We start from the raw sequence: 19,735 nt of genomic DNA, 5'->3' as shown, positions 1-19,735 counted from the left end.
CCCAAACCCGTTTACCAACGACCGGTGCGAGTTCGCGTCATGATAGAGGTTGCTATTTTGGCTTTATTTACGCATTGGTGGGGATCGTCTAAGACATTAACATTGCCGTTCCCCTCGATTTTTTGCGCTTACCCTGAGTAGCCGTAAAAGTAATCGGTAAAATCTTGATAGCGAGTAAATCCACAATACAGATTGCTTTGAGAATAGGTCGTATGTGCAAAAGAGAGATTCTCTTTGTTCACGCTCTCTTTCGCTAATAGATCGGAAAGTTTAGCATTTTCTGCTACATTTTCACTTTAGCACGCTAGACAAAGTTATTGTCTTTAGATATTTGCCAAAAAATCCAACATAAATTTGTGTATAGCTTTGTAATAATCGAAAGAGAATGTAACCGAAGAGAGGCTCCCTTTTACACATACGACCTATTCTCAAAACACTCTAGAATATAGTGATATCCGTTGAAAAATGTATCCAGCTTTTCGCGCACGGTAATGGCGGCTCTGTTGATTTAAAAGTGTGTCCGTCCCCGTACTTCTTTGACATCTGACTTGGGTTTGACATTTCGATTACCCTCTCCCCTCATCATGGAACAGAAGGAAAACGGAATGTCAAACCCAAGCCAGATGTCAAAGAAGTACAGGAACGGATACACTTTCAAACATACGCAGCCACTATTACCGTGCGCGAAAAGCTGGATAGTGGATGGATAATTCAATCTAATTTGTGAGTAAAACGTAATGAACGTGTATAAATGGTGGCGATCATGCCGACATAAAAGCCACCTCACCAGTCACCACCCCCTGGCCCAACAACATAAAGAAACGCATAGAAATCCAATAAGAAAAATCAAAACAACAAAACCCCAGAAAATTCAGAACAAGAAGAACTGTCAAAACGGCTGTCATTCTTCGAAAAAGTTGAAAAGTTTGCTTGTGGTGGGTGCAAAATTTTGCAATGTTTTCGCGTTTTGTGACAAATTTTTCATAAATTTGGTGTATTTTCGGTGAAATTGTGTAACATTTTGCGGTGCGAAACAAAGTTGAATCGATGGACTGCTGTGCCACTGTGGTGTAAATTTGTAGGAAGAACCCTAGCCAGGAATCAAAATCAACAAGCCGCTTTGATCTAGCGGCGTCTCCACTTTTAATGGCGTAAACAAGAAGCGCTTCCCGCATAAAAGAAGAAAAAATGGATCAATATCCGTATAGTATTCCGCCTGGGTTCCATCCTTACGCGGGGAATGCCTCTGAAAAAAATACCGACATGCCAGTCGGAACCACCGTGCCCGGTTCTAATCCGTACTATCTGAGTGGCGGCGCTGCAGAAGTCTCCCCACAATTCGAGTATGGTCCTCCCCCTACGCAGGACCAGCAACAAGAAATCGTTCAATCAAATCCGATTCCTTCGGCACATGCTAACGGGTTGATGGCCTCGATACCACCGGCTAGCTCCGCGGAATATAATGCTTTTAGCAACCCAGCAGCATACGCGGGACAGTTCCCGGCCACAGCGGTCGAAGCATCGGTGACTCCCCTCGTTGGACTGGAGGGAGTGTATGGGCCACAAGCCTTCGATCCGCAAGCACTTGCTAATCAATCGGAAATGTCGTATCCTCCGGTCAATCCTCCAGCAGCGGCTCAAACTTTGAATACGGTTGACTCTAATCCTATGGAAGATGCAGCTCCGCCGGAAGCACTAAAAGTTGCACAAGATAGTAGCGAATTGACTACTGGTCATGCTGAAAGTAATTCAAACCACGCTGAAATAATGGATAAAGAATCTGCTAGCAAAGAAAAGGAAGGAACGGAAACCGTTCCGAATATTTCTGAGGGTAAGTTTGTACGTAAGAAATCCACCTAAAGATCATGGGACTTGTCTATTGAATCAAACCAACTACTACTATGAGTGGTTGCAAATTCAAACTACTACTACTATGAGTGGATGATAAATTCGTTTATTTTTCCTGTAGACTAAACTTTTTTAAGCACCTGCTAAAAAAAGAAAATATGATGTATGATCCCTTTGGAATAACTTTTTTTGCCAGAAAGATGATGAAAGATAAAAGTGGATATTATGCGAGAGAACATATGATTCTTTTTAAAGCGCTAAAAAAAGGCCAAACTAATTGTTGGTAACACTCATTATATTTGTTATTGTCTCTTACGTTCATGTATTTTGTACTCAAGTCGTTGATGATTAGTTTGATTGCCTTGCTTCATGTTTCATTTTGATTGGCACGGTTTACGATAAGTGGGTTGCAAAATGTAAATGTCGTCAATTTTCCGAATATGTTACTCTTATAATTCCCTACTCGGCGTGTCGTACTTTTTAAAGAAGTTTCAAAAAGCATGCACAATCGCAAGAGTTAAAAAGAAAAGACTAAAAAACTTTTAACAAAGCCAAATTCATTGTTGACATCGCCTAGCTTTCTTTTCATTTGTAAAATCATCCATCGCCAGGTCATAGCACATTTATCATCACCATCTGCTATATGGATTGACTTTCAACTGCTCGTCGTTGGTATGTCGTAGCCTTTTATCAACTGTCACTGATCATTTAAAAATTCCAACTTTATCAAAGTACCTACCTTGTGAGTAATCAAATTTTATTTTTGATATATCCTATATACAGTTCCAATCAGTACAGAATCCAACAAAGAAATCAACGAATCTGAAGACCAAAATGATGCAGAACCCACTGTCTCTTCACCGCAATCAGATTCACCCAAGGTTCCAGACGAGCCCCCGCAGCCATCGACAAACACCGAATCAAGCGAACCACCTTCCACTGAACAAGACCTGCCACCACCAAGTGACGCGTCAAATGCTGCTCCAGACCAGTCGACGGAACCACCCGTTGAAACTAACCCACCAAGAACCCGTAGCCCAACACCGGTACGTAGTCTCAGTGTTTCAACCGAAGATATTTCCGCCGCTTCCGTTAAAAAGAAACGTCGGCGAATAGTGACGCTTAATGACGACGAAGACAGTGACGATGAGGACAATAGCAATCGCATGGAGTTGCTCCGTTCTCCGGAACCCCCCATGGTTGAGGGAAACGATGATCATGCCGCTGGCGACGCATTGGCAAACGAGGACCAACGACATCACAACCGGAATGCTGATGGATCCGATGGCAGTGAGAAAGATCACGAAGATGATGATCGGCCGAACTCGTCCGCGTCCGGTGCCGTGTCCATTTTCCAGAATGTTGTAATGATTCCGGCAGGTGGTGATGCGGACGCGCATAAGCGTAAGAAGATTCGAGTATTGGACAGTGATGACGATGAGGATGATCAGAAGGTGCTTGTCAGTGTAGATGACATCGGATTGACAGGGGAGGGAGCAGATGATTTGAACCCGGGTGGAATGCTGGTGGATGAGAACGGCGAGAATGACGATTTGGGTACGGTGGATGGAATTGAGCTGGAGCAAATGGAACAGATTGTGGCAATGGACGCTCCGATTATCGATCCCAACGAAATGATGAACGAAGACGACGAAGACGTTGGTTCGGAAGCTGGTGACAAAGATAAGGAAACAAGTGATCGAGAACCAGATGGTGGATCGGAAGCTGGTGATGATGAGAGGGAAACAAGCGATCGAGATCAGGATGGCAGTGTGGGCAGTGAAGCAGAACAAGATGACGAAGAGATGGGTGAAGAAGAGGAAATTGTTGAAGAAGGAGTGGAAATGATAGCCGCGGAAGACGACGAAGGAGAAGCAATAGGAATAGCAACAGATGACGAGCAGGTTCTCGGGGAAGATCCAGAGCAAGAAGCAGCTTCTGATGAAGGTGACAATGATGGCAATCGAGGGAGTGATGCAGAGGATGATCAAGCGTCCAAAGGCGATCGGTCAGATGCAGAGGAGCACAGCGATGAAAATGAACGACAAGCGAGTGAATCAGAGAAGGGGGAGAGTGATGAAAATGAAGAAGTTCGAAACGACCAAAGCGAAACACGATCATCATCAGGTTCAAACGAACAGGAGAAAGATTCCACTTCTAAGCGACGCAGAGGAAAAGATGATTCCAAAAAATCCGACAGCGACGACGATGTGGTTTGTCAGAATGATCTTGAACTGAACACGATATCGCTGCTGACGGATGAAGAAGATGACAACACAACGCCGTTACCGCCGCCCAAAAAGGAGCTGCCCGTTGTGCGGATAGTAAACATCAAGAAAGAACTGTTAGACGATCGATTCGGGCGGAAAGAATCTACTGCGCGAATGGATGCAGCCACGTCCTATCAGCAGCAACACTATTTGAAGAAGCAGCAACAGTTGGCACAAAAGAAGCGCGAGAAGGCGAGGAAACGGAGCGAACGTACCTTCGATAACAATGAGTAAGTACATGTTGAGATCGATTATTCTTATCTTTTTAACTGAATTGTCTAGCGCTAAAAACAATTTATCAGATGGAGCCTAAACATACGGCCCATAGGGGTAAATGGGGCTAGATTGTAGAGCTAAGTGAACTAGCTACTCGATACTGCGACTACTTCTGGGGGGCTGTGCTCATGCACTTCTTCTAAAATATCGGCCCCAGCTTAGGCAAGTTCGCCGCCTGGCTGGAGGATGAGATCCACTGCTATTTTGTCTCGACCTCTCGGCGGTCATGCACCTAACTTCCTGACTCCCCCCGGCGTCGAGGGTGGTCCACCAGTTCCGGTGAGGGAATCTTCCGCACTGATGGTGCCCGACTACCGACGGCTATCGCAGGGGACGCTTTCGCGCATTGCGCCGACTTCGTCTTCGGGTTTCAGAGGTGGTCCGACAGTTCCGGTGGTGGATGACGTCCGCACTGGCGGTGCCCTACATACCCGAAGCACTTTCTTCTTTTTTCAGCAGGTTGGCTGATCGAGTGCCGAAGTTGGGCCGACGATTCCGGTTGCCAGAAGGCTTCCGGTTCATCGGCGCCCCGATGACCCGAGGCCAAACACTGCTCACTATGCTGAATTTTCCTCCGAGCCGACGCTTATTTGCTGGTCCGTTCTCCATCTACGCTGCAGCTCTGACAGTATTTGCCTCACGGACCCTGCTTACCGCATTCCACGTATCTTCATCGTGACACATTCGCTCTGGAGTCTCCTCTACGTTGATACACGCCGGGCAGAATGGCGATGACGCATGGCCACACCGCACCGTACAGTGTTGCTTTTTGCCGATTTTGTGCGCTTTTTAATACCATCGTTTCTGTTCATTTTTTCGTTGTAGTTTGTTTGGAGAAGACGTTAGAAATGAAAAAAGCTTTTTTTTTGAGAAAATCTGTAAAATGATTAATCTACCTAAAAGTGAGATAAAAATTTTGCTTAACCATCGAAACCAGATATGAGCCTAGTGTCTTCAGGAGTAGCGGTATTTCAAGCCATTTTGCCAAAGAGACCCCATACCTATGACTTATATAGTACGAGATATGTTTCTGTGAAAGGTCCCTAAAATCAGTTTTTTGAGCAAAACTTTTTTTTATTCTATTTTTTTTTCTGTTTTTTTAAACTTTTCCATTACCTTCTTGCAGTATTTTGTGAAAATAAGTTTTCAATTGACATATCAAGTATTTTTCCATTGACAAACGAATTAAATATTTCGAGTATCGCGATTAATCTGGAAAACAATGTTTTCTTCTAGAACGCACCCCACCTTTCTTCGATAGTAAATAAGAGACTCATACTACCCATGCAGTTTTCTGTGAAAAATTTATTCGCTCAGCAGGGGCGTCTCGTGGACTTTTGCTACACCTGTTCTACCATGCTGATAAAAAATTATTCATCAAGCTGAGTGGTTTCGAATGAAAGTTGTGCATTTAATTTAATATTACAACCTTTTCTTGTACAACTATATGTACAATATTAGAAAAAAAAATAAATAGAAAGGATTTACAAAACAATAAATAGCTTATTAATCTCTTTTGTTACAAAAATGTTTTAAATTTAGATGTACTTGAAATTCTAAACTCTCGCAAATCGTCTGAAATCTAACTTGATAACAGTTGGCAATAACTGGATATTGCTCAGAATAGAGATCTTTCAAATCGGCTCATTCCACCATTCGGGGTACACGGGTCCCATCGCCGCTAATATTTAAACCCTCACATATTTTGTTGCTATGAAAGAAATGTTATTAACCATTATTAGTATAATAATAATAGTATATAATTATACAATTATTCAGTTCAATCAAAGTTAATTGCCTATTTCCGGGGATTAAAACACCCGACTTGGACATTCATTTACAATTTTGTGAAAAATCATGTGTGAATAGTCTAGCGTACTGAACGTACATATTCACATATGAGTTTTCACAACATTGTAAATTATACAATTATTGTTTGATGCGACCCCAGATTGTGACGACCAATGAGTCACATTTAGAAGTTGAAATGTGTTCCAGTTATTTATTAATTCTTCAAATTTAGTGAAAACTATACATTTTTCTCTATGTTGATTGATTTTGAGTATTCGTAAAAAAGCATTATTTAATGTCTCTTTTGAAAACGCAAACATTAGTTTAATATTGTTCTTGATGCATTGCATATTCATCAGGAGAAAAAAAAACAAACAAACTGTTTCCAATCATCGAAGTATGAACGAAAGCGTGCGCGGTGCGCTTTTTGGCAAAGCACACCCCGACACTACGATCGAGTCTAACCGAAGGTGCATCGCGTCGTTGATTGTTCTCGCAGCGCGTCGAACGGGTTTGACTCCTGCTGCGCGCATAGCAGAACTTGCATCTAAACGTGCTTGCTTCGCATGCGAAAGAGGATGATATGAGGAGACGGAGAAAGCTGGCAACGCTCACGCTGGTTCTCTGCGCGCGGAGAACGAGTGAACATACCAAGAAGGAAATTATTTCAAATCATTTGTCATGGCGCAAAACTTTAAATTTTACTTCTGGCAGCGCTGCTGTTGGTTCTTCATTATGGATCGTACGACAGGCAAAAGCTTTCTATGTGATGGGGTGTGGTGTGTCGGGGAAACACACATTTAGCTGCAATTTGACTGTACGCCAAGCATGTGGCGTTAACTTGATCTGCCTACGAAATATTTTATTTCTTTATGTAGATGTTTAGATGTTAAAATCATTGGAAATACTACGCGAAACTTTGTTTAAAAAATTTACTGAGTAAATTATTTGCCCTAATAATTAATTGCCAAGACATTAATTTCCTACTTCTGACCTAAAAATGGTTACCTGTTCCATGAACAGGTAGAACGTATGGACGAGTCGCCTCTGTCGCTCAGGTTGGAACTAGGTTCGCACTAGTTCCAACCCCAATGCCGTCGGGTTCGCACTGTGTTGTTTCCAGGGGGAGAAGGCGGAGCACTGAATCCCTACCCCAACATGTGCGACATCTGGATTTGGTTCTAAACTGTAAACAACAGTGTTAATTCTCTACCACCTTTTTGTTATGGCGAGGCAATTTTTATGCACACTTTTGTTTTCGATATTTTATCAAAATTAAACACTCAAACATGCAGCAATATAACGATGTGGTATGCTTGAGATACCTGCTTGATTATAGGGACTCGAAAAAGAATTTATTTGCAGTAACTAACCGAATATAAAAATGTTCGCATTAACGATTGCGCCCTAACACCGGTTCTAAGCTTCGATGCAGAGTACGCGAGCTTTGTTCGCCAGTGACAGGCGTATGAGGCCCTTGGTTGTTTCACGGTTTCGCACCAGGTTCACCAATACAACTGCACTTCAACTGTCAAAACCATATGAGTGGAATAAACAAGCCGAAGGGAAATACAAACCAGAGTAAAAACGAAACTGTTTGTGCATTTAATAAAGAATGCGCATCGAAAGCCGTTTTACGGAAATTTTTTATTCTTCATGATATTTGTCTACATTTGCATTATATTTCAATTCCCTTAGGACTTTTTTCAGTAATCCCAGGATAATTTGTTTTAAACGGAAATATTATGAGCCTTCGATAATTCAAATTGCAATTTGTTCTAAAATTCCGCCTTTAATTATTTATTTAAATAGTTCTTCAAAAAATCATACGGAAATTCTTCAAATAATTCTTATAATTTTTTCAGGTATTCCTCCTTGAAGTCTTGTATGCATTCCATTGCGAATAATTCTTCCAAGAATGTATTAGAGCAATATTTCAGACATTCCTTCATATTTTTTTTTCTCCGGAACATCCTTCAGAAGTACCTCCGGAAGTTCTTTCAGAAATTCCTCCGGAATTTTTTCCCGAAATTCCATCAGGAATTCCTTCGGATGTTCCTCCAATAATTTTCCCGGATGTTCTTTCAGAAGCTCTTCCAGGAATTGCCACGGAAGCTCCTCCACGAATTTCTCCGGAGGTATTTATGGAGGGACTTCCTGAGAAATTTCGGGAGGGACTTCCGAAGGAATTTTTGGAGGGACTTCTGGAGGTATTCCTGGAGGAACTTTCGGAGGAACTGCTAGAGGAACTTCCGGAATGAATTTCTGGAGGAACCACCGGAAGAATTCTTGGAGGAACACCTGGAGCATTTCTTGGAGGACCTTACGGAGGAATTCCTGGGAGAACTTCTGGAGGAAGTGCCGGAGGAACTTGAGGAGGAATTTCTGGAGGAACTTCCAGAGGAATTTCTGGAGGAACTTTCGGAGGAATTCTTGGAGGAACCACCGGAGGAATACCTGGAGGAAATTCAGGAGGAACTTCCGGAGGAATTCTGGACGGTACTTCTGGAGGAATTCCTAAATGAATTTGAGTAGGATTTCGTGAATGAATTTCCAAATGATTTACCGAAGGAACTTCCGGAAGAAGTTTTGAAGTATTTTTGGGAGGAATTCCTGAAGAAATTTTCAAAGGAATTCCTGAAGGAATTTTCCAAATTTTTTCTGAAGGAACTTCCGAAGAAATTTTTTAAGTAATTTCGGAACTTTCCTAACGAACTCCCGAGCTCCGAACGGAAGGAAGGAAGGAAGGAAGGAAGAAGAGGAACTTCTGAATAGATTCCTGAAGAAATTTCCGAAGGAATACCTGAAGAAACATCCGGAGGAATTCCGGAAAGAAGCTCGAGTAAATGCCTGCAAGAACTTGCGGAGGAATTCCTGAAGAAGCGAAAAGGAACAGAGAATCTGGGGTAGATATATCAATCCAAAAGTAAATTTCATAATTCGCGAAAATCAGAGCGCGTACTTGATCATTTTTATCATGATCTGATTCGTTGTGGCCCACAAACTACCAGTGCACTGGTAAAGTCCGGTATGGTGTCGATCATGTTTCGAATCAAAACAAACACGATGCCACGCATACCACCATATCCAATGACAGATGGAACTGAAAACGTTTTTTTTTTGTTCAGGGTTCGGGTTGGCACTGACCCAAGTTTGAAAACGAATTCGACATTAGTGTACAAGTAGGCAAAAAGTGGGACATTTTAAATCTATGTAACTCACGAAACACGCTATTCAACTTCCTGCGTGTGTGTGTTTTTTTTTCTTCCTAAGCAATGGAGGGGGAATCTGCTCAACAGACATTCTGGGTTGTCCAGGAAGTGCGGAGTTAGGGACCACCTCCAACAGGAGGCAGGACTACATCCCCGACCCGCTAAACCGTCAGGGGGGCCAGTGCACAACGCACCCTCGAGGCTAGCTGCGTGTCCTTGCAGCATCGAACATCGTGACTTGCTTGGAAGAACACCATGGTATCGTGCCAGCGCATTGCCGGCTTTCCAGGTGCCCTATGTCCTCGGAAGGTGGGCAGGGTCGACTTCGCGCCTGCTTCCCTCTGCACGACTGGTATCAAGAATGATGATGCCGCGTGCACCCCAAATTGACCTCTCTGCGATAGAGTCTGTTCGCCAACACACAGAGGGACTTGCCGACGCGGTGCCTACGCCTACCCCAGCCTTGACGAGGACCCCTTTCCGTCCTCGGGCTCGGAATTCGCCCGGTTGACCGACGCAGCGAAAGCGACGATACCATGTTGTTCTTCGCGTGGCCACTTGTTCGATAAAAGGATCGAGTTCGACCACAGGCCATGACCACCGGTATGACCCATGAAGCCGACTCCGCACCCTTGGACCACCTCTTGTTTGCGACTGAACTAGCCATCCTTGAGTCCACGCGCCACCTTCTGTGTAGCATCGAGACGATTTGGGCGATAGCCGATAAAACGGCGTTCCAGCCAATTTCATCTTTACACATCCTCTGAACTAGGTTGTCCGGGGTAGTGTCCAGACCACATGTGGCAAGCATGTGGTCACGCTTAAACGCCGGGCACTTCGAACCCCCCATGGGGAGCTTGCTGTTCACAGCTTTGCTGGAACAAATCAAACAATTGGGAGGGTTCGTGCAGCATTGTGCCTTATGTCCCTTCAATCCGCAGCGTCGGCAGAGATTGCTTCTGTCAGGGCCTTTGCTGTCCCATTGCTGGTGCCCTGGTTCCAGGCACTTGAAGCAAACTTCGGGTTGCTCGTATATGCCCACAGGGCACACCGACCATCCCACCTTGACGCTCCCTAATTTGACTACCTTGGAGGCATCCGCTGCAGATAGCCGAACCAATGATACCTGTGTCCCTGCCGGACCTTTCCGTAGCCGAACGGCTGCGGTGGGCGTCTCCACTTTACACTGTCGCGCAGTGCCGTGACGAGCTCTTCGACTTCGGTGATCTCGTCCAGGTCTTTAACCCTTAGATTCACCTCCGTCGTGAGTGCCCTCACCTTGACCGTCTCGCCAAGGACTTCCTCCGCCAACTTCTTGTAGGCGGCGCCCTTTTGCGAGACGCCCCGCTTCACCCCGCTTCACGTAGTCACCCTCGACGTGCCCGCGAATACTTGAGCCTCAGTCTGGGTAGACTTTGGCACCACCGTCTTCGCTGGCACGCCCTTCGGTCGATTCAACCTTGCCCAAATCCGCGAGTTCTTGGGCCTCAGTCTGGGTAGACCTCGACTCCACAGATTTCACGGGTTCGCACTTGGCCGTCCCTACCGCCTTTTCCAGCTTGGCGTCCAACATCGACTTTCGAAGTTTCAGCAAGCTCCTCTTGAGGTCCTTACTGATATTATGCTTCGATGACGCAAAGTCGATGATGGCGTCCAGCTGTTCCGTCGCCACCTCGAAGGCCGAAAGCCCATCGCGTTTGCGGTTCATCGCCTTCACAAGCCATGGGCCGTCCATAACCACTACCGGCGTAGCCGGGGAGAAGGTTAAGTGACCCACGCTAGCGCTGCGCACCGAGCTGCCGACTATTGCCTCTGGCCTCCTAGGCGGAGACCTGAACAACCCACCTCTTGCGAAGGGGTTGTCGCCTACACTACTACCACTAATTCCAGGTTTTCCATTTTGGTCCCACGAGTTGCTCGGGAAAAGAGGTCCACCACGCCAGAGCCCAGCATGACGCGGTAAGGGACAATTACTGTGGAGGGTGCCCAGGTACCCCACAGGCTCCGTTAAAGGCCTAGCTCCTTATTTCACCCCCTGGCCATGCATCCCCTCGGCACGGGTCGCTTAACGCCTTGGGATTAGGGGTTAGGGACGATGGTCCCTTTGGTCGCACCCCCTCACTCTAGCTGATGTCAGAAGGACAAAAGTGCCCAGGCTGCACTACCAGCTAAGTGCCATTTTGAACCCCCCCTTCCCCCTATGTCACACTTTTTATATGAAGCATCTACAAATTTTGTATGGATTGTCACACTTCGGGTAACCTTCCCTCCACCCTCTAAGCATTACGTAATTTATGGATGCTCCCTTATTGTTTTGGCATTTATCCTTTATTTGTTTTGGTCGAAACAGATTGCATTCGTCACGGAATCCTTTCCCATTGCTTCCTATTGAAAATACACGAGAAAGGCTCCATCACCGCTAGCTGGATTAACCTGGTTTTTATTATTTCAAATTTGCTGGCTTCCGTTTTGAATGGATTGCCCTTAAAGACCCGAGTGCATTTAGTTTTAAATTCCGGGAGGCTTGTCCTTAATAAGTCAGACTTCCCATAACGCCGATAGATCACTTTTACGTAGTGTGTTACAGAGTAAGACCTAGCAAACCGAGTATACCTGTTCTGTTTTCTCAGGAAAGGATTGATAAGGGGCGCTCCAACAATGAGATTGTTCTTTATGAAGAGTCTAAATAGCGGGACCTTGTCATGATACTCTTGAGAAAACAAAAAATGCATCGAACCCGATACTGCATTGCTTCTCAATAGTAATGGAGTAATTCGACATGCACTTATACACTAAGGATATGGGGAATGCTACAATTCAGAGCATGAAATATTCACTTTCATGAAGCATATTCGTTCCGACTTTTTTTTATTATTCAAAACATAAAATGACTTACTCAGTAAATTCTTTACAGATTTGTTCAAATGATTACCACTGAATATGGTAACTACGCGCGAAATAACATAATTAGCATTGATTTATTTATTTATTTATTTAGGCCAACAGGTAAAATTATACCCCAATGACTTCAGAACTACACTATATATAAATCTAACATAAAATACGTTTAAAACTACACTTATTTGTTTCCCTAGACACGTTAAAATCGAACACAAAATAATATGTATTAAACAAGCGGCACATATTACGTAACGGTTCATGTAACCCATAGTTGGTTCTTGCGGTGGGAATACTAAAAAATTAGTGCATGCGAAGATTGCGACAACGGGCGTTTATGTTCAACGCACTTAGCAGAGATGAACAATCTATATGATCTTGTAACAAATCGCCGATGAAACAGACTTTTACCACGTTCCGCCTCGCTTCAAGCCAGATTAATCAGCTTACATCGACTAGGATAACTGGGTAGATTAAGCGGGTCCCTCCAACTGAGGCGACGCAGTGCAAAGCGGATGAATTTCCTTTGTAGAGCTTCAATTCGTTGAGATTCATTCTGGTAATATGGGGACCAGACGGCAGACGAATACTCCAAAATAGGACGCACAATGGAGCAATATAGTGCCTTCAGACAGTATACGTCTTTGAACTGCTTTCCAAAATGGAACAAGAATCCTGGCTGCGATGAAGCTTTTGACACAATATACGAAACGTGGTCCTTAAATGTTAATTTAGAATCGATGAGTATTCCCAAGTATTTCACTGTTGTTGTTGTTGTTGTTGTTGCGTTTTTGCGTTTTTGGCTTGAGGGACAGTGCCTCATATCCGCCACTAGCTGCCCTCTGGTAATTTTATAGTCTTTTCAATTTTATAGTTTCAGTCGTGCCATTTTCACGAATTTTACTATTTCTTTCAACTTGTTCTCGTCGAGGTTTTCTAATAGATCGTTCAAGGTTAAACATAATTCCCAGTCGAAGTGATTTCTAATATGTCCAAATTTGATGCACCATAACAGCAAATATACTATATTAACAATATGATTCACTCTCACGAAATTTTGGCGACACCGCATGTGGCGCCATCCGTGCCCAAAAGCACAGAGAACAGACGTTGAAGCTCCACTCGCCATGTTGTGATAACTTTTTACTGTTCATTTTGAAATTACTTTGGAATGTCGCCGTTATCCCGTGCATAATCAGCGCTAGCGTCATCAAAAAATGCCACTGTGCGCTAGTGTCGTTATGCATGCAAGAGCATACCAGCGCCATCGTGTTGTCAAAATGAGAATGTGAGTTGCAATGTCGACGTCGATGGCGTTAAGGTTCGGTGTGTTTGTTTACACATGTTTTGCAAGAAATTTTGTTCGAGCCTCCATGTCTGTTCTCTGTGCCAAAAGGATCGATACATGCTGAAACGAAACTACCCAAAATATGAGGATCGGTAAACACACACACTTCAAAATGTCATCACAACAAAAAATAGGGATGTCTTATGTTTTTTGTGCGCATAATCGATTAAAGTTAATCGAATACCAACGGAAAATCAAATGTTGTAGCAAAATTGTGGTAGACATTTTTTTTCTAATATGTATAACAAATTAGATGTTGCGCGTTGAACCGCCGGTGCACCATATCGATACACGGTGAAACATTTGGAAAGCTAAGAGGTTGCTGTTGAAGTTAATACTTAATATTCTGCATTCACATCTCGTTTTATACTCGCTCTCTGTTCTCAAACTTTTTTGCCGGTTTTTATCTTACATTGGCTTCTGCAGCTCGTTTGGCTGTCATTTTTAATTATTTGTTGTTTTAATTTTAAAAAATATTTAGAGGCTTCAAATAATACGGTATTTTGGGAAATTTGACAATAAAAAAGTCAAAGAATCAACTCAGAGAAAAAAAAAACAAGGTTATACTCAAGGACGGAAATCTTTGTTTTACATTTCGATCCTTAACAGCCGATTGATAATCGAACGTAAAAAATGAATATCTACCGGGGTTGAAATGAATATTTGGAATTGCGGTTGATTTGCACCGATGAATGATTATTATTTTACTTTATATACTAAACAGATTCATATCTTTTAAGAATCTGACTTCAAAATGTTAAATCCATGCACTGCAGTATGAAATAATATTCATATTTTTAGATTTCAAATTGAATATCAATGTACTAAACTGAAGATTGATTTTGACACCGCACAAAACAACGCTGACACCGAGATTCGACGCTTCCTGCTGTTTGTGTACATACCGTCCTATTCATTCGGACATTCAAATTTGTGAAATACTGGCAACTAGATTGTGTGTTGGATGTCAACTATTTGAGTGTAGTTAAAATGACTTTTTCTGTCCCTAGTTATACTTTTGGGAAGTATCAATTTGAAAAAGACATTTTTATATTATATCGTATAGGGGCTCATGCATTTTTGCTATTTACGTATATGGATTTTGCGAGCATTTAGTTCAGATTACGAGCTTGTGACATGTCTTTGTATTTTCTTGCTGACATTTCACGTGTCGAAAACAAAATTTTTTAACTACTGACAAAGGTAGTGTTATCATGATAGTCGAATGACATTTTATCTGCACGGCTTATCATCCGTTTATCAACTCCCGATGAATATTTTGGTTAATTTAGTGACAAGCTAAGAAAATAATTAGTTATTATTAATTTTTACTGAGAAAAAATGATATCACGCTCTGAAAATACTCAATAAATTTTCAAATATGAAACATTTTGAATCTATTTATTCATCTGTTTATTCACAAAATTATTTTAAATATCCCTTGTCACTATTTAACTCACATTTCAAATATTATGTTTCTGATTGAATCATGGTAGGATATGAACACAAAATACAACAGCCGTGAAAAACCAACACAATCGCACTCAAATTTATTTAGGATGTGGCAGTAATCCAGCTGACAGTAGGACAGTAAAACCTAAATAAAAATTTTGAGTAAAGACGGGTTCATGAAACTAACGAGGCTAGGTCTAAAACGCAATATGAAAATTCGGAATTTGGTTGATTGCAAACTAGCTATTCAGTTTGCAGTCAACCAAATTGATCACACGGTTTAAACATATACGAACGTAGAAAATAATTCAAGTATATCTGGGGGGAATTGGTTTATGAATCAAATTGATTTTTATAGAGGGTAAGTGTACCGGTTTTGGCCACCTTAATGCCTAACATGACCAATGCTGATAAAGCATTTTTTCCAAAAAAAAAAACGATCGGTTTGAACAGTTAAGAAGCAAAGCCCTCCAAATTGCTTTAATTGCAGTAAATAATGCAATATGTAAATGAAACTAAGTTTGGTCACCGAGTCCATATGATTTCTTTCAATTTGTTCACCACGACAAAATATAAAGCTATAACATTCTTTTGTTGTGGTATGCCATATTGTGGACCTGATCTCATTATCAATATGGCTATCTTATCTGCAAAAAAACTGCACTTTATTATGCCATACAAGAGTTGAACAAAAAGGGGGGGTGGAGGCAACACTTTATCAAAATTCAAATGACCATAACTCTGTGAAATATCAATAGATTTCTTTGGTTCTGCCAGGGTTCGAAAAGAAAACTCATCTTGTTTTGGAAAATTTATGTTCAAAGCACTGAATACCGGCAAGGATGTTATCGATCATTTAGTAATCTGCGTTCAATCGCTTATTAGTTTGTCAATAACTTACTCCAGAGGCTGGATTTCAAAATGTGTTGTATGGTGGACTTCTTGTGCGAAGGTTTTTCTACAACTAACAAGTCGATGTTTGATTTTAACTTATAACGGAGCTATAGCCCTAGTAGCAGTAACTTATACTAAATGATAAAAAATTTCAATCCAAAATTTCAATCATTTAGTATAAGTTACTGCTACTAGAGCTATACTGCCGTAATCTGGAAAAGTGACGTAACAGCCATTTTACAACATGCATGTTTTCCATTTTTCTGTTAAAGAGCTCGACGAGTAGTACTCGTTATCACTATTTTTGGAAAATGGCGTATACGTCACTTTTTCATATTACGGCAGTATGGCTCCGTTATAAGTGAAATTAATTGAGCGAACTGTTAAGCAGAGTTGTAGATAAACCTTTGCTCTAGAAGTCCACCATACAACATATATTGAAATTAAGCCTCTGGAATGAAAAATATATTAAGCACGTTTAGTGGAATGTATTAAACCGTCTAAGACGAATTAAGTACTGTCCATTTAATTCCACCAGTTAATTTTCGTTATCTTTGCAGATACGTATTTCGACCACAACTGTGTGGTCGTCTTCAGTGTCTTGTACTCGTACTTGTCGAGTCAAGTACAAGACACTGAAGACAACCACACAGTTGTGGTCGAAATACGTATCTGCAAAGATAACGAAAATTAACTGGTGGAATTAAATGGACAGTACTTAATTCGTCTTAGACGGCTCTGGAATGAGTTATTGACAAACTACTAAATGATCAAAAACATATAGCTAAATGATCGATAACATCCTTGGATACCCGAGAAAATCAAGATTTTTAGTCACATTCCTGTTGGATTCACTGCTAATTGATGATTGGGAAGCCGCTAGGCCTGTGACAAATTAATCGCGAAAAATCTTGCAAATCCGTTAAATCACTGCAGAGGATGCAGAGAAAAGTTCGACTAATTTTTATTAATTTTGCCTTCGGTGAAAGCATGGATACAAACCCATCCATAGATATAAAACTGAAGTTCTAACTCAAAAGGAAATTTAAGCATTTAAATGAAAGGCACTAGAAATATTAGTTCTGGAATCAATATTACGATAACATATAATGATTATATTATTAAAATGAAACAAATTTAGCAAAAAATATTTGGTAGGTGAAGTTGGGAATACCTTCCTGCTTAACTAACATCAAATACATTTTTCGAGAAAAGTAAGAACTGTTGAGAACACCCGCATGTGATGCAAACTTTCTGGTGGTTTACAAAAAGCTAAACATTGCTTTCCACGCATATATGTTAGCACCTGCATGCTGGCAACTATGGATAAAAAATCTTGCGAAAAACTAGCTAATGCTTGCAATTATTTTCGACCCAAAAGAAATTGAATCAATATTTTCTAACGCGCCGCAAGCATTATCTTGTATGCGGAACAGCTTCTATTGGAGCAGTCGGATCAAAATTTATTTTTCAGTATTATCGAAATAAGTTTAAAAGAAATCGATCTGTTGATGATCGATTTATTCAAAAAAGTATGGACATCCCTGCACTGCCGTATGAAAACTTTTCAACAGTATGACTGTCACTGTAAATTGACAGGAAGATTTGCTAGAACAAACAAGAAGAAAACACGTTTAGATTCCTCTTTGCTCGCTAGATGATGTTGTTATCACCGGCAAATGGTTCGCCATTTCGTTGTATGGAAAAGCTCGAAGTGAACCATATAAGCCATTTTATAGAAAGCTCAAGTGACAGGAGACCAAACACTAATATTTACATTTTACAAGGAACATTTGCGAAAATGGAATGAAATGATGATGATGATGACGAAATGATGATGATTTGCATGCAAATTTACCAAAACAAAGACCGAGCCGTTCACTCAAAATTTCGATCAGCTGTTCGAACCTGTCTCATAAAATGGCTTATTGTTAATATAATATATTTGGTAGTATCTAGCTCGTCGCAGATGTCACATTCTTCACGCTCTTGTATTCTAAGTTTTGCCATCCAATAATTTGAGTAGTCGTGTCCAGATATGATCCTGTTTAGAAGTCTGATGTCCTCTCCATTTAGCTTCATATTCCAATACCATGGTCTGTCCGGGAAATTCTTCACCAAATTGTAAAATTTGCGGCCTTTCCCTTCTTCGATGGCGATGTTTTTGTACCAGTTGTTTGTATTTTGCCTTAGCTCCTTCTTTAAGTTGTTTGTTGTATCATGCCAAAACAACTTATTCCGTAGAACTGCTGGGTTACTCAATCCTAGTTTGGCAAGCTGATCGGCTCGTTCATTGCCTTCTACTCCGACGTGAGCAGGGATCCACTGCAAAATTATATGCTTCTTCTTCATATTTTCTAATATTTCGTAGGAAATTTGATCAACGTTTTCTTGTTGTGACTGGGTTATCAAGTACAAACAAGCTGACTTAGAGTCCGTTAGAATGACCGACTTAGAGCATAATGACTCTGGTGCTTCTTGCAAGGCCATCCATATTGCCATAATCTCAGCTGACATGATACAACATTGGTTCTCCAATTTCATGCTTATCTCCATACCGTTTTCCTCGTAGAACGCCCCTATGCTACAGTGTGTGCCGGATTTCGATGCGTCGGTATATATGTGTTTATAAGTTGCGTATTTAGTGTTAATCATGTTCAATGTTAATTGCCTAGTGGCGACTGTAGCGAGTTGGTGTTTCGAGTGAGGTATCCCTTCTACTATCGTTTCAATAATTAAGTTCTCACCTTCAAAGTCGTTTTTTTGGTTGCAATAGATAGTCAGCATCTCGTCCACGTTTTCTATGAAGATTTTTTCCATAAAGGTGTATCTATCGTCCTTTGCTTCTGTCGTCACTAGTTTTAATAGCTGTTCACCAATGGAGTCTTGTCTCCTTATATGTTGTAGGATCCTTTTCTTGGTGTGATGTTCTCGAATAAGATGTAGTGGCTTCTCGTTACTCAATGCTGCTAGTGTGTTCGTTGGGGTTGTCTTAGTGCATCCGGTAGCAATTCGCTGGCACTGTCTGTTGGTTACGTCCAATACATTTCGGTTTGTTTTTGACGCTCGTCCATATATGGATGAACCGTAAAGTATGTAGTTTCCGTAAAGGGCTTTGTGGAACATTGACATAACTTTGGGAGTAGCACCTTTTTTTATGCTTCCTATTACCTTAAGCATGTTCTGCCTATCTACAATCTTCTCTTTCATGGTTCTGATGTGTGCTCCAAAGGATAGGGTTTTGTCCATATATATACCTAGGTATCTGTAATTTCGGACCGTTTCTATCACCACGTCACCTATCTTCAGCTTGAGATCGATATTTGCAGCTGTGAACAATATTGCCTTTGTTTTTGATTCGTTCAGCTTAAGTTCCAATTCGGAGCTTGTTGTTACAAAGCGGTCTATTTCCCTCTGTGCTTTGGTTGTCGCCTCTTCTCGTGTTTTTCCCTTCACTATCTTGAAGAAGTCATCCGCAAATTGAATAGTTATCCCTTCTGACTGTACTTCGTCGTGTAATTTCGCAGTGTACAGATTAAACAACATTGGTGAAAGTACGTCTCCTTGGGGTAGGCCTTGGGAGACGCTCGTTTGTACTTTACCCTCCTCTGTCTGAATGATCAGGGTCCGATTTTGAAGGAAGTTTGTAATCCATCTTATTATGTCAACAGGGAATTCCATGTCTTGCAATGTCACTAGCAGTTTTTGTATTGCAACCGTGTTGAAGGCGTTAGAGAAGTCGAAGA

The 19,735-nt window shown here is 41.6% G+C and overlaps 1 protein-coding gene across 2 annotated transcripts in view; it reads left to right on the top strand.

Annotated features, from left to right (window-relative positions):
* The first annotated feature begins 890 nt into the window (after positions 1 to 890).
* Positions 891 to 19,735, top strand: part of LOC134225502 (protein PFC0760c-like) — a 34,102-nt gene continuing 15,257 nt past the window's right edge. For both annotated transcript variants that reach the window (XM_062705653.1, XM_062705652.1), the window contains exons 1-2: positions 891 to 1,831; positions 2,632 to 4,348. In XM_062705653.1, coding sequence (XP_062561637.1) covers positions 1,189 to 1,831; positions 2,632 to 4,348 — 2,360 coding nt within the window. In that variant the 5' untranslated portion in view covers positions 891 to 1,188. The remainder of the gene's footprint in view (positions 1,832 to 2,631; positions 4,349 to 19,735) is intronic.

This window comes from Armigeres subalbatus, chromosome 3 (assembly GCF_024139115.2).
Source record: "Armigeres subalbatus isolate Guangzhou_Male chromosome 3, GZ_Asu_2, whole genome shotgun sequence".
Lineage (NCBI taxonomy): Eukaryota > Metazoa > Arthropoda > Insecta > Diptera > Culicidae > Armigeres > Armigeres subalbatus.
The sequence above is the reverse complement of the archived record's forward strand: the minus strand, read 5'-3'. Positions and strand labels throughout refer to the sequence as shown.